The sequence below is a fragment of the Psammomys obesus genome, unplaced genomic scaffold (genome assembly GCF_907164565.1).
Source record: "Psammomys obesus unplaced genomic scaffold, mPsaObe1.curated_primary_1811, whole genome shotgun sequence".
In the NCBI taxonomy this organism is placed as follows: Eukaryota; Metazoa; Chordata; class Mammalia; order Rodentia; family Muridae; genus Psammomys; species Psammomys obesus.
This window is the reverse complement of record NW_026596162.1, coordinates 401,164-417,105: the sequence shown is the minus strand read 5'-3', so window position 1 is coordinate 417,105 and position 15,942 is coordinate 401,164. Positions and strand designations below refer to the sequence as shown.

Here is a 15,942-nt window from a genome sequence, read left to right as displayed (position 1 = left end):
TGTGTGTGTGTGTGTGTGTGTGTGTGTGTGTGTGTGTGTGTGTGTGTTCCATATTGAACATGGGGAGGTCAGAAGACAACTTGCAGGAATTGGTTCTCTCCTTGCACCATATAGGTCATGAGGACAGGACTCAGGTCCTCAGGCTTGGTGGCTAGCATCTTGACCTCCTGAGCCATCTCACTGGCCCTCGTGCTGCTTTTTAAGAATACCATAAACATGTATGATATAGAAAGAATCCTAAAGGTCAAGTTCCAGACCTGTGCTGGATTTGGTACCTAACAGGATGTCAGTCCTAGAGCACAGAAGGTTTAGAGGTCATTGGCCAAATGTGGACACATGCCAAACCAAAATCCCTGTGTGGTACTGAAGTTTTCCTACTTTGCCACTCCTGGGCATTGCCAGGGTCGTATCAGAGGCACCTGTTGTGTGTGAAGCTCTCGTGCCCCCAGAAGTAGTCAGAATGCCTCTGCACCCCTATCACTGACTGCCACCTTTCCAGTACCAATGTCTGGCTGTTGGCCCTCTCTGTTCTCCACAGCATGGACCAGCATTGATCTTCTCCTAGAACTCACTCCTCTGAGTCAGCTCTGGGTGTTCTTCCATCAAGAGCTGTTTCCAGTGAACCAATCATGCCACCCAATCAGAGATCCTTTTACTTCTTTGTGCTCCACGGCCATTCAATCATGAGGTGCACTGGGCAGATGTGGCTTTTGTCACCTTATATGGTTTTATTATCTTTGGTTGAAATAATTCATATCTCTGAGCTTCAGAGGTATGTTCCTCCGAGATCCCAAGCTGTGACAAGGTTTGGATTCTTGAGACAAGGCCTTACTCCATCTTGCAGCCTGGCCTGAAGCTCACTAGGTAGCCCCAGTGGCCTTGCACTGAAAGCAAATCTCCTGTCTCAGCCTTCTGAGAACTGGTATTATAGGAGTGAACCTGATGTGGCAAGTTTCAAAGCTACCTCCTCAGGGTTGACAAGGTGGCCCAGTGAATAAAGGCACTTGCCACCAAGCCCAGCCCTGTCGGGATTTTTAAGCTTTAGAACATTATTACATTGCATAAGTATCCTGAGAAATTCCATCAAGTTCCCACCACGTTATCCAAACTGAAACAGGCTCCTGGGCCTTCTTAAGAGCCACAGCTCAGTTCTTTATGACTTTGCATACATCGTAAAACCTAAGTGTTCAGAGCATGCACCCTGGGGCTTGTGGCTTTCTGTAATCCCCAAGAAATCTTCATCAGGACAGTACTTCCCCAACACCAGCTGCCTGGATGGTTTGGCTTGCTGCTTTGCTGTGTCTGAGGTTAAGTAAGTGAGCTCTCAACTCATACAGTCTCCCATGTGATGGCTGAGTGACCTGAGCAGTGCTCTTGGGCATTCTCACCCTGAACTTTCCCAGCTGTCAAATGAGTAATAACAGTACCACCTCATCAGAAGCTTGGCCTGTAAAACTGGTAGGACAATGCCTGCAGTCACCTGGTAATGGAAAGTGGTTTGAGGGATTGCCTGCTACTGGGGGCAATTGTGTGGCTGTTATGAGTCCACCTTTATCTCCTGAGAATGCAGTCCTGTGTTTCCTTCAGCCTGGTCCTGTGGCACTGGTCCTTACATTTCACACTATTGTTATATCCGTATCTATACCAGCTCCTTCCTCACTCCTCTTCCTCTCCCCTTTCCCCCCATTTCACCTCATCTCTTCCCTTTTCATACCCAGCCTACTGTTTTACCAGCTTGTAGCTCTACAAATCCAGTACATACCCTCCCTCTGGGTTCTGTCCCCACACACAGCATGCAGCATGCTAAACTGAGCCAGCACTCACTCATTTTCTAAAATAGCCCCAGTAGGACTCTGCCTCTCCTTCAGGTCCCACCCACTGTCTTTCTCAGTTGCCCTGCACCATCCTAAGTCTTCAGAGTTTGGTCCATGTCACTCATTGAGTGTGTATATGCACATTACCTTATTTATCATATTTACAGAGGTTTCCTTCCACCAAAGATAGACCTATATAGTGACAATTCTCAGTTCACATTAAAGAAAAACTATTACTTGGGGCCCAGCAAGAGCCTGAGCTTTTGAGAGGCCCATACCTACTTCTTCAACCATGAGGGGTCACCATGCTGTAATCCCAGCCTACAAACTTTGCGATCCTAAAAGACCTTCGGGTAGAATATTGACTATCAGTTTTAACTATTCAGACCCTGTTGTCTGAGGACCCCGTATAAGAGGTAACAAAAATGAGCTAAACATTGAATGGCTACTTGGGATAATGCAGTGTCCCAGAGACCTGTCAGCTTAGAAGCCACTGACCTTGCCAACTGAGTGCAGTTTGATCTCTGCCAGTCGCTCTGAAGCCTGGGACAAGAGGAAGAATAATCTGAGAGTCAGATGTACCCTAGGTCTAGCACTATTCCCCTGGGAAATTCTGAAAACAAAGATAGCTGCTTTGTGTGCATAACATGGGCCTTGATTTGAATAAAATGATACTACTCAAACACCATTGGTTTATGACTTTGATTCCCTGTTGTGGCTAGTGTCCATAAACATTGGGTATAAATGATGTTACTTTGACCCTTCCCTGCCCCCCAGTGTTGTATATTTTAGGGTTTTACAGATAATCAGCAAAGTAACTTGTACTGTCAGCTTAGCAAAGGGAGGAGGAGATCCTAACAAAAATCACTAGAATCAAACACAGATGTGGCTACATTGACATTTACATTAAATCGTAAAGCTTTAAATCTATATATTGGGGGGAAAATGAACATTAATGATCTAAAAATCTCAACAAATTAAGAAAAAAAAAAAAAACAAAACACTGCACCCAAATATATGAGCAAGATGCAATTTAAGCCATGGGCATTGGCCTGTGTTCTATTATTTCATTATAGAGAAAAGATCTGATTTTCAAATGTCACATTTTACTGATGGCATTTTTGGATGTTTTTATTTGTTCAAATTTTGTCATCCAAAATCAATTTTTAATAAATAAAGACCTTAAAGTAAACATTAGTTTTTGGCTATTTTTTTTAAATGCCTGCAATTTGAAATATATTACAGCTTTTCATTTGGGGATGGAGGAACCAATGCTCAGATCATAGCAAGAGCCACCTTCTGCAGCTGCTAGATCCACTCAAAGTCTCTCCTGATCTAGCAAGGCAGGTGTCAGGTCATCACAGTAACTTCTCACCAGAATCCGTCCTGGCTTGCTGGATAACGAATGACTGCAATGAAACAGAATGGAAGCCATTCAGCCCTTCCCATTATGTCTTTGAAGGATTTTCCCTGAGTCTCTCCGATGGCTAATGGCTACCCAGCAGTTTGAGTCAGCCAAGAAGTTGATCCTGTACCTCACCCAGAAGAACTGTGTGAGCCCTGAGAGTGACATCAAGGGAGTGATGCCTGGTAAGTGCAGTGCAGCTGGCCAGGAGGGCCTGAGGGCTGGTCTTGTCTGGAGAAGCTGCCCTGGCTAGTGTTTGTCCGATGCTCCTGTGCCCACATGGTTTGCAGAGGTTTGGAAAGGCAACAGTGAGCACTATAGTCTGGGAGTGAAAATGAACTGAAACTCTCTCTACTTTCTGGGAGCTGGTTTCTTTCATAATCAAGTTGAACACACTGTCATGTTCCTCATAGCCCACACAAAGCCAGAAGCAAGGTATGAGAGATGGATACACAACTGATCTTCATCAGGTGTTTTTGGATTTGCGGCACTCAGTGCCTCCTTGCCCTTACTACCTACCAGGTTTAAAGCTTTGGCTCAGGGTATAGATGGTGTAAGCGATCTCTCTTCTTGAGTATAATGTTCAAAGGGCTGCCATTGTCTATTTATGGCCATGACCTATTTGTTGGTCAAGGGAAGAAATGGATGCATGAACTATTTTTGTAGAGTGGTTCAGATCCATAGAATTCTTGTGAATCAGGGCATCCGAATAAGCTAAGTGGGGCTTTCAAGCTGGGTGGCCATAAATGGCACCCGGAAGTTCTTCACAGCCAAGTCCCTGGATCCTCCCTCACATTCCAAGTCACTGATCTTGTAGGTGTGAAAGAAACCCTAGAAATGTACACTTTTAGTAAACTCTGGAAGAGATTTCTAATGCAAGCGACCTAGAGAGTCCCTTTGACCCACCACGTTAACTGAAATCCTATATGCTTTGTAAAATCTGCTAGGAAAGTAAAGCATAGTGAGGCGACAGGGAGCACCGGGGGAGGGAAGGAGAAAATGAATGACTTGACCGTCTCAGTACCTAGAATCAAATGATGACCATTCATTCATTCAGGACACAGACATTTATTAAGCACCTGATGGCACATAACACTGTGAAGAACAAGTAAGCAGGCAGGCGAGGCCTGACTCTTAAGGCACCCACAGATGGGGTACACACACAGGGAGGTCTTAGACGTCCACTCAGTAGGAGGGATGAAGCATTAAAGCAGAAGGGGGAGAAGGTGGTGGCAAGTGGCTATGGCCAAAGTGACTAAATAAGCCTAGCTTTGAGGTACAGGACCAGTGCCAGGCAGGAGAATGTACCGCACAGCTCTCCATCTTCAGTAGGGAGGGGAATGTGAGCCACCTGGATCTTGAGAGCTCTTAGCACTCAATGGGCTTCTTAGAGGATTCTCATTCAAGGGTGGGATCTTTACCTGTGCCCAGGACACAAAGGCTGGGCCACAACCACTTACTGGGTGAGATATCCTTCAGCCCAAGCAGAAAAAGTCAGGTCAACCAAAAGCTCTGAATTCCCTGAAATGAAGGATGCAAGCCATGGCTGGCCTACTTGAAGATTACTGAATGCTGGCTCTTCAGAGGGCCATCTGCAGCCCCCTTTCTCAGTGGCTGTGACAGTAAACAAGACAATATATGATGCTTATGTGCCACCCTCCTTCTAAGTGATGTGCAAAGATCAACTCATTCCTAACGTCCCATTCTATATGTGGCACGCCCACGAACCTATTCCTTCCCAGCACTGCCTTTACAAGGGATGCTGTGCTGCTCTTTGTTTGCAGATAAGAAAACCATGGCACAGAGGGGCTGAGCTGCTCTGCCAGGGGTCAGTTGGCTACTAGATAGTAAAGTGGGAGTTGAACCCAGGAAGTCTAGCCCAAGTGGCTTTATTGTGCTGCTGAGAAGAGGGTGATCATGAGGCATGTGAGAAGGATGCTATCAAGGAACACTTTGGGCCAAGCTTGCCTGGTTTGGACCATTGCCTAGCTTCCCAGAGGCTTCTGTTCTCAAGTCCTATTGTACTCTCATCTCTGGCCTTCTAATTAAATCATCACACTCTGCTTCTTTCGGGTTAAAATATTATCTGGGAAAAGCTTGTTTTTTCAATCCTAATTGCACTGATTCACGTCCCTATTTTTGGAAAGTGATATTAGGCTCTCCTCCTCCCCCATCTCTTTGCTTACACTTTGGTTGGTGTTTATCTCTCTTCCATGCCCCAGGCAGGGGGCCAAACAAGAGGTGATTGGTCCCCTTGGTGACTAACAGAGGAAAAAGGCTTCACCCTTAATCAGGACGTGTCATTGTGGTCACTGTGGGATACTTATTCACCCTGGCTCTCTATGCCCCTCCCCATCCAGTCAGTTGCATTCAGACAAAAATATACAAAACTGCCAAGCACTTGGGGGAAGAGTCTGTCTTCTCTGGGACTTCTGGCTTCCTTAGCTCAGAGTGATTAGCTATAATGATTGTCCCCAGTGCCTCATGTAGTCCCCATCAAGCTTGTGGGCTCTTACCCAAATTCTTGGGGTTAGGATTAGTGTTCTGTCATCCCTTCTTCCATCATCAGCCCAGGAACAATACAGTCATATCATCACATGCTCTAGGGCCACCCAGAGTCCTCAGGGAAGCCTCCCATTAGAAACGCTAACTAATCTCTACCTCCCCAAGGCCTCTGGTCTGTCTTGGGCTCCCATGTTCTTCCTCCTCCTAGGCGTCACCTCAGGAAAGTCCCACCCCCTCAGACCCCATTCCCCCATCCTCAAGGCTGGCACCTCAAGCCCAGATCAGCCATCATACTCTACACAGCTGCACCCCATCTCAGCTGTAAGCAGGAGTTTGTCAGCATTGCCTCTACCTCAGAGTCTCTGCTGCAGAGCCCAGGCTGTCCCCCAACACCAAAGGAGACCCATGACATACAGGAATCCAGGGTTCCTACAGCCAAGAAGAGGCTCTTCACTGGGGTGCCTGTAGGTAGAAAAGTGCTTCTAGGTAGAAAAGTGCCTTAGACTGGATGGAATAATGAAAGAGGGGCCTCATGCCCTGTTGGTGTGTGCTAGTCTTGGGCTTATGCTAAAAGAAAACCAGATCTTCCAAAACTTCCCATTTCTATTCTCTTAAAGCTGTCTTCAGTTTTTCTTTGAGCATAAGTATTAGTGACGTGTACATCTGAGTTAGGCACTTGGGTGTGTTCTCACAGTGTCATGATATGCTCCAGTATGAAAGCTCTCCCTCCCAGGCTGGACTCAAGATTTTGAACATTTGCAGTAGAAGTGAAGACTCTCCTGTTTCTGTGTTACCTGTAGACTCCAGAAAAAGAAAGGAAGGCCAATTAACCTTGTGTCAGAGCCCTGTTAGCCCCTTGTTCTCAGTGATGGTGAGACTGATAAAGAGACACAGGACAGAGAATGGGAGGCCCAAGGAAACCTCCTGAGAAAATGTCATTCTTCTCAGAGCCTCATGGGGAGGGAGCTTCAGTGCTCCCTGTTTTATAAGTGGACAGCGGGGACCAGAGAGGTTGAATATTGGAGAGTAGTGAGTTCCCACTCCTAATATGCTCCCTGGGAAGTAGCTCAACGAAGAAAGTTCACCTGGTGCAGAAAGAGCACACGTGTGGCCCTATTATTCTTGCTGGGAGCAGGAATCATTTGACCTCTGTGGGCAACCTCACTGGGGAAGAAATCCAAAGTCTGACCCAGGCCTCTTAGAGTCTGACCAAAGGCTCTTAGTCTCAGGGAAGCTGCCCAGGGTATGGTTCCATTGCCTTCTCTCTCTCTCTCTCTCTGCTGCCCTTGGAGAAATAGAGAGGGACCAGGACCTCTTCACTGCCTTCTGCATCCAGGGTTCAGAGAATGCACACCAGCCCTGCCATGTCCTCAGGCGTAGCATGTGCCAGGACTGCCCTCCATTGGTGCCTAAAACTATGGCTAGTGCCCAACTTTAGACAGGCTAGGTTTTCTATAAATACAGATCTACTATAAGGTTTAATTTACAAGTTAGGCACAGGAAGAGACTAACAACAACTCATAGCAAAACTAGAACAATTACGATAAGACAAGTTATGAATCTTTCTCTTCTGGAATTTCCCATTTAATATTTGTAGACAGGAGTTAGCCTTAGAGAGTGGAGACCTCCATACTGTGGGCAGCTTTTCTAAGGAGGTTAAGAAGAAGCACAGAGCCGAGTATCTTCCCAGGCCAGGGGACCCTCACTGTTCCAACTTTGTGCACTGACCACAGTGGTCAAGGAAATACAGAACAGGGCTAAACACACCTGGTTTGCCGGCATTAAGTCTGCCTGTGTCTCCATTTGGAATTCTCTGACAGCACTGAACCAAGAAGGCTGAGGCGCTCTGCTCTGAGCTCTAGTGAAGCAACCAATGTCCTTGTCTTATCAGCTGCCTGGCACCTGTTTGCTTTCATTTCATAACGCAAGAAGTTTGTGGCAGTTCCTTCGTTTCCACCTGATAGCGAGACAAGGAAGCTCCTTATTTCCAGCGATCTCACAGGGTCTCAGCAGTTAGCTAATACTTCCTACAGTTTGGAACACATGGGTTTCAACCCAGAAGAACACACTTGAAGCTGCAGCAGTTTGATGTTGTTGATGATGGGCCAACACTACGAGAAACAGAGACCCTGACAAAACATCAATAGTGCAGGAAAAGTTAATTTAATTCCCTTTAGAATAATGCAATTACAGCTGTAGACTACAGTCAATTCTTAGACTGGGCTCTAGGGATTAATGTTATTTAAAAACAAAACAAAACAAAACCATCCACAGTAATACATTAGCAGTCACATAGGGACCACTTGGAAAAGAAACAACTTTAAACTCATATAAACTTATATTTGAATTTCTCTCTCGGAAGACTGCTGAGAGGGGGCGCTATGATAGCTGACTCCTGATGTGTTTGTAACAGTGAAAGTGCCCAGATCACTGGGTCTGAGACCATCTACCACTTGTGTCTCCACGCTCTTTAACAAACACAGTCTTGCACTATGCAGCTGAAAAGTGTCTGTCACCAGAGACCCCCACACACAGCTACGGTTCCTCCTCTTTTCACAGAGCACTGTAGCTGTCCTAGAGTGAGGTGCATTCTCTCGTGCTTGCAATGGTCTTATGTGCATGGGTTGCACTGTCAGGTCTCTAGAAGGATGGCACACACCGTGATGGACAGTGCATAACAATGAGAAGACAGGTGGCTTGTGTTCTTTTAAAGTATTCTTTTTACTGCCGTTTTAGAATGGCTTTCACATGTCTTAAGTGTTTCTGACACAGCAGTTTACTGTATGAGGTCGGCAGAAGCCTCACATATGTCCTGTTTTTCACATCTCTGACTGTACCCAGAATCCACCTGGTATCATCCAGGTTTCTGTGAGCCCTCTGTGATGTTTAACGATGACAGAATCTACCTGATGACATGATTCTCAGACTCTTATTTCCTGACCCACTCATTAAGTGATTTATAACTGTACTAGTTCTTTAATCACAGAGAAAGGCCATCAAGAAGTCAAATTAGCATGCTTTTGCTGAGACAAAATGGGTCAAGAGCCTTCTGGAGCTGAGAAGGTCTCTGGACAGGCAGCCAGCATACCAGCCATGTTGACCTGTGCCAAGTTCTCATCCCACACTTGACTATGAGAAGGAAGAATGTTCTGGAAACTTGCCGCATTCTCCTTTAGTCTGAGGAACAGTTTATTCTGTCTTTTCTGTGTCCTGACAGGGGTGACAATTAGTCTAAAAATGTAATTAGAGCTAGGTACGATTGCATATGCTCATAAGCCCGAAAAAAGGAAAAAGAATTTATTTATTTTTTCCTTCAAACTGTTACGAATGAGGTTTGTGAAAAGATGAAATAGAAGGAGAATTGAAACATCCAGGATAGGTGTAGCTGACCTGAAGCGTATTGTAGGAGGTGTAGCCTCAGGGGAGCAGGAGGCAACAGCCATCATGGCTCTTACATCTAGGGTCTATTTCAGAACCTCCAGGATACCAAAACTCACAGGGGCTCAACTCCCTTGTATGTAACGGTCTAGTGTATAGAGCCCACACACAGCCTGCTCTGCACTCTAGATAATCTCTGTGCCGTTCATGATGGCCAGTGCTGTGAAAGAGGTTGTTATGTTAAATGTTTAAGGACTAGTAACAAGAAAAGAATTGTACATGTTCAGCCTGTATACAGTTTTTTTTCAACTAATTTTGATGATCATTATTAAAATCCAAGGCATCAGAACCCAGACAAACAAAGAGGGCCATATGTGCCTCTAGGTTCTGAAGGCATCCTCTGTCCCCATTGCCACAGACATTTTAAAATTGTTAAATGTTTTATCTTGGAACTATCTCATATATACAGGAAAGATGAGACCATAATAGCATTTTTTTCTATACTCCTGAATCACTTTCCCCCATTGCTAAAGTCTGCTGTTACCATGACACATTTGTCAAAACTAAAAACCTGGTCACAGGTGTTCACTAATACTGACCAAGTGCCAGCCACTACTCAGTGTCCCCGCTCTTCCTGTAATGCTCAAGGATCCTGTCCAGGCCTGCAGTTTGCCATCACCTCGGCACTGTTTTCTCTGTTTGACAGCTCTTTAGTCATTCCTTGTTTTCATGACCTTGACAGACTTAAGGGCACTGGCTCCTGGGACCTGGAAAGCATCTTTCTGTTTTAGCATCTAAATAGGGGATAAGGACATGCCAGCTAGAAGGTAGAAGGACCCAGAAGGCTGTGTGTGAGCATTGCTCTCAGGCACTAACCTCACAGCAACTTTTATCTGAGGTATTTCCCAAGCTCTGGTCTTGCCTGTTAGATCGCCAAGCCAGTCCAGGGACTAGAGTAAATTCCTGGCTAGGTTGGGGTAACACTGGAGCATACTTAGACCATCAGAGCTACTATGAGTATCCCAAGCACTCCAGTCCCATAGCTCCAGACTCTGTCACATCTCAAAGCCTGTTCTAGGAATGGAACCCAGGGCTTCATGCCTCCTAAGCACAGGTTGTAGCACTGAACTGTACCCCATTCCCCAGAGAATTTCAACTGTGAACTGGAGCATGTACAAATGTGTGTGTGTACACACAAACAGATATGTTTTTATTTGCCTTTCAAAGATTTACATCCTCTAAGGACAGCTGTGTGTAGGTAGCTTCCGTCCTATCACCTTCTATCCCCCTAACGTTAATGTGCATATGAGTCTATAGCTTTGCACGCCTCTGAGCTGTGAGTGACATAGGTGGATGAAGTTTCTAGCAGAAAGAAACTTCTGTGTGTGCGGGACCAAATTTAGACCTCGGTAACCTAGACTCCCACCATGGAGTGATGTGTTCAGGCAAAATGAATGGAGCTTGTCCGTCTGTGTTGCTTTGCCTGGTTCCATAAGCAGGGCTTGGCTGGAAAACATACACTGACAATGCACTTTATGCCCTTGTGGGAAAATATGTCTGCTGAGTTAGTTTCATGAGCATATTTCCAGCCCAAGAGCCTAGATGTTCCCCTGGCTTAAAGGCAAAAGGCTTTCTCCCTTTCACATAGTCCTGGATGGGGAAACCAAAGCTGTATTATAGCTGTGTCTGGAACCTCCCTTCCTGCTCACACCCATGGGTCTGTCTCTTGCAGAACTAGAAAAAGAGCTTTCACGGAGGCCCAAGAAGGTGTGCATCGTGAAGGTGGTGGGGACGCGGAACCTGTGGAAAAACATCGTGGTTCTATGTGTGAACTCGTAAGTCACAGGAAACATGGTAGTCAGAGGATCCAGAGGGACCCTCCTCCTACCCCTAGATGAACTCTGAATCCCAACTGCCCTTTGCCCTCCTGTCTCAACCTATCTCTATGAAAGAGGCCCCAGAAGTATGCCTGGGCTGCCCATCTGTGTGTTTGAAAGATGACAGACCTCAGAGATACCTACCACTTCGCCAAGAAGCCTTGGGCAGTTGGCACTGAATATTGTCCTCAGCCCAGCAACCTGCCCCATGCCAGTGTCCTGCATGGTGCTAGAAATCCTAGGGCTTTGAGCATAGGGAGGCCAGGAGGCCTGGTGAGGTCCTGCACATACCTATGTCCTCAGAACAATGCCCTCCCTCTCTCTGCATTTTATGAATGACTCTGATAGTCACCTTCATCCCAGTTCTAGGGAAGTCTGTAAAGGTGGCCTCATGTTGTGCCTCTTAGAGAGACTGTGAGCCACAGGGCATGTAACTGCATGCCAGGAGAAGTTCCCAAGGCTGTGGGGTTCCTGGCACTGTCCAGGGACAATGAGGTTGATCACACTGGGGCCTTGGCCAGAGCCCCCACCTAGGCTCCAAAGGGCTGTTCTCCCTGCATTCCATCAGTCCGGGCCACCTAGCTACCAGTCCACCTGCTCAGAGGTCCCCACTCTGCAGAGGGCAGCTGCAGTTCCTGGCAAGATGCCTGAATGCAGAGCAGGAGCTCAGGCTTCCTCAAGAGGCCTCTCCATAGGGCTTCACCCCTGCCTGCTGGGGCCATAGCTTGTGTAGTTTCATGGTGCCCCAAGCCCCAGGGCTGGGTGTGTAATTGGAAGCTCCTTCCAGTCTTACCTCATAGTTCCACCACCTTATCCCCCCAACCACCAACTGCACAGAGTGGACCTTCGGTCAGAGTAGAGCTCACCTAGGAGATTAGCTCTCAGCAGGCATTGGAGGTCATGGGGAAGAGGGGTTTAGACTTCTTTCTTTTTTCAAGTAGGGGGGCTCGAGTCACAGCCTCCCATTCTTTATAGCTCTCCTGCTAGAACAGCTCTGTGAAATCAGAAATTCTGAAGGACCCAATTCAGCTTCACTTTTGGGGTACAAAAGGCTCCATTAGCCATCAACCAAAGAGCGGACGATTAATCACAGTCAGATCCTACAGCACTTATCCAGCCCAAACACACAGGCGAGACCAGAAACCCTCAGGCCTCTCCTCCTTCCCAGCTCTGGCCCGGGTGGTCATCACACTGATGTCCATTGTCAGGAAAGCGCTAGCTAGCTAGTGTCATTAATATCGACAGAATGACTTTGCCAACTTTTATGTTGAAAAAAAAAAAATCACAAAACCAGGCATAAATGAGATGAGTTTTCAGGACTGTGATTCTTGTAGGGGCAAAGGATGGAACGTCCCTACGTTTGTAATCACCCATTGTAGCCAGAGTTCATTTCTCTCAGTACAAAAGGTGGAAGATCACTGAGAGATGGCCAGGAAGGAAGAAGCTCGGTGGGATCCCAGGAAACTGAAGCCCTTGAATCTATGGCTAGACTATAGAACAGTTGTGCAGAAAAACTGAGCTTTCTACCAAGGATAGTGCAAGGGAATCACATTCAGCTGACAAAAGGTGGCTTCTCTCTGCAAGGGGCGGGGCCTGTTGCTGCTAACCTTGATGCTTCCTCAAGGTTGGAGGAAAAGAACTTAGATTTCCCTACTGCAAGAGAGGGCAGTGGTAGGGGCGGGTATCTCCAAGATGGATGGGAATGGACAATGAATGGGCTCTCATGCACGCCAGGCATTTCATGAGGAGCTTGTCCTTGACAACCCTTCAGAGCCCTGGAAATACTTGTCTGAGCATCATCAGCCTCATAGGTGTTATCCCGCCACGTTTTCATTCCTGACGTCCAGGGCATGTTGGGATGTACATTGCCCAATGGGTTTATATGCTCATATCAAGGAGATGGACCTAGTGTTTTCATTTGGCCTGGCTTCTGGCTTGTTTTTCCTTCTACCTTGGATGCGTAAGAGACAGTATGAGTGGATAGGTCATTTTCTGGATGGATCCAAATTTTTCAGAGCCCCGAGTACTCAAAAAGGAAGCAGAAAGCCAGACAGGCAGTGTGACTCAGAGGTGGTCACTAACCCATCAAGATAGACCCTGTATCTGCTGCTGGACTAACGAGTGGGTATGACGACACTCTTGTGCTGATGCGAGAGTAAATTAGACACAGAGGGCACCTTGTCCTACACCCTGGGTAAACAAAGGACCTCACAGATGTTTCTTTGACATCTCTTTGCATTTAGCTCCCCTCACAGGTCCACGGCATGGTTTCCTCTCACGTGGAACATGCTTCCCTTATCTCAGAGCGTGCTGCCCACCCTCTCGGTGTGTGTGTGTGTCTCCTGCAGGCTGACAGGCTACGGGATCCACCACTGCTTTGCCAGAAGCATGATGGGCCACGAGGTGAAGGTGCCACTCCTGGAGAACTTCTACGCTGACTATTACACCATGGCCAGCATCGCACTGGCCTCCTGTCTGGCCATGTGTGTGGTAGTCAGGTTCCTCGGGCGCAGGGGAGGGCTGCTGCTCTTTATGATCCTCACCGCCCTGGCCTCACTCCTGCAGCTTGGGCTCCTCAACTGTGAGTAGGCTGGAAAAGGAAGGACAGGGAGGGATTCTGGGGAAGGGGAGCTGGCATAGAACCAGAGAACTTGGGGGCATGACTGCTTTCTGTTCCTGTAACAAAATACCCAAGATAATCACTTGAAGAGGAAAGGGTTGTTTGGTGTACAGATGTGGAGTTTTCATGTGGCCCATGGTTTGTTGACCCATTTGAGCCTGTGGCAAGACATCACGACAGGAGCATATGGCAAAGGAGTCTGCTCACTTCATGGCACATAGAAACAAAAGAAGAAAGGGACCTAGGGTCCCCTTTGAGGGTTTACCTCCAAGTGTGTGAATTTGCTCCTGTGAGGCTCCACTTCATGAAGGTCTGCATCCTGGTACTTCCCTGGGTGGAGACCAAGCCTTTAACGTCTGTCCTTCGGAGCACTATAGTGGAAGGGCTAGAAGAGAAAAGTTTTCTGTGACCTGAGTGGTCATTCAAAAATGGACAGCCACAAGAACTTGCTCCAGGAAGGATGGAGTTTAAGTAGAACATCTTGTCCTCTGCCTCTGAGGACTGCTGGCTCTCCCATCCTCCTCTTACCCCCAGGCCTATGGCCCCAAATCATAACTCTCTGGCTGCATGCCCCAGCATGCCAAGCCCCTATGTACCTGTAAACATGACTTCACTATGGGCAGAGTGTCCGTGTGCTTCTCACAAAAACAGGACAAAGACATGTCTGCCTCTATGACAGCAGGGGGAGGATCTGAACAGTCTTGTATGGGACATCACCTTTCTGCTGTTGTTCCCAGTTTTATCACTTACCAGAGTACCCTTCTGTAAATGTTACATGTCAACTTAACACAAACCTAGAGAGTCCATTCAGTCCTCCAGCAAGCTTTGTATAGTCCTTATAAACAGTCCCCTGTGCGCAAGAAATCCCCCGCCTCCTCTCCACCATCCTGGAGCACCACTGGCATCTTCTCATGCTCAGACCTCTTCCCTGGGGCAGGCTCAAGGTACTGCTGGGAAATGGGTGCCATTGAAGAAAAGCTGACCCCAGGTGCAGGGTGAGTTTACCTACTGTCCCTTGCACCACAGGTAGAAGAGCTGGTTTCAAATGCAAGTGGTTTCCTAATTTGGGCATATTCTTATGCATTCTGTACCTTGCTGGGCAATAACAAAAATGTATACATTCTTCCTGTCCCCCTGGGTGGACACTGCCTCACTGCCCTTTCAGAAAGCTTCCGTTTAATTTACCCAGTTGGGACAGATGTAGCCCAGTACCTCAGCCCTCATAATGTCCCACTTGCCCTCTTTGGCACTGAACAGGAATGTCACAGGGATTCCAGGCAAAGGGAAAGTAGATGTGAGGATTAGAGTTTGGGGAAGCAGAAATGTAGCCTGACTGGCCTGCTCACAGTGCCCAGTGCCCCTTTGCACAGACCAGGAGTACCGCTTGGATAACTTTCTATGCAGAGAGGCTCTTTAGATTTGCTTGGGTCCTCTCTGCAGGATTTTGCTTTCTCCCAGACTCTGTGGCCAATAGGGCCATAGCCCTCCCTTCCAACAAAAAGGTCTTTGTTTAGTCCATCGTGAATTCCACTGCCCCGGCAGCCAGACTTAAGAGGAAGTTCACTTAGAAACAAGTGAACTTGGAAACACTCCGGCAGACGCCCGTACCTAACAAGCCTTCTTCCTCTCTCCCGCTCTCATTACCCTGTGCGTGTGGGCGTGCCCATTCCACGGTTCCAGTAATCGGCAAATACAGCCAGCATCCAGACTCAGGTGAGTCCCGGACACTTGTGCTTCCCTCTTCTATTTCGTTCACACAGCCGTTGTCACAAAGACTCACCAACTGGTGTTCATTTTTCTTTCTTGCACTCTCTGCCCTTCCAGAATTGCAGCTGAAGTTGGCCGTAGGTTGGACACTATAAGCGTACATTTGTATTCTCTACCCCATCATGTGCTAGAGAAAGCAACTCGTGTCTCCCTGGTTCTGTGCAGCTTGGCATGCATGCCTTCCCAGTCCCCTGACCCAGCACCAGTGCTGTTTGTCCTTGGACAGCAGCTTGTCAGGAGGAGAAGGCAGGAGGATTTCCAGCTTGGTCATCTGTGCTCTAGGGAGAGCCGTTATCTCCTCATGACTCATGCAGGCTTGCTGCTCTCCAACTGGGGAACAGCAGAGGTGCTGCCCCATACCCCATGCTGCTATTGCACCTGCTTGACCCAACCAAACCCATGCCACCAGTGCCCGTGGCAGGACTTGCCCTCCATGCAACCCTGAGGGAAACTGAGCTGAAAGAGGCGCAGCTTCCTTGCATGCTAAAACACTGTGTGCAGTGCTGCCTGGAGCTAGCCAGGATCCAGTGCCACCTACAGGCACAGACATCGCTGAGCACTTCCCCTCCCTCGGGG

General features: G+C 47.5%; 1 protein-coding gene across 2 annotated transcripts in view; it reads left to right on the top strand.

Moving 5' to 3' along the window:
• Positions 1-15,942, top strand: part of Slc22a23 (solute carrier family 22 member 23) — a 166,673-nt gene that overhangs the window by 136,145 nt on the left and 14,586 nt on the right. The window contains exons 5-9 of one of the 2 annotated variants that reach the window (XM_055595085.1): positions 3,277-3,404; positions 10,835-10,937; positions 13,328-13,560; positions 15,280-15,312; positions 15,424-15,447. In XM_055595085.1, the coding sequence (XP_055451060.1) occupies positions 3,277-3,404; positions 10,835-10,937; positions 13,328-13,560; positions 15,280-15,312; positions 15,424-15,447 (521 nt within the window). The remainder of the gene's footprint in view (positions 1-3,276; positions 3,405-10,834; positions 10,938-13,327; positions 13,561-15,279; positions 15,313-15,423; positions 15,448-15,942) is intronic. The other variant, XM_055595086.1, reaches the window with a different exon arrangement.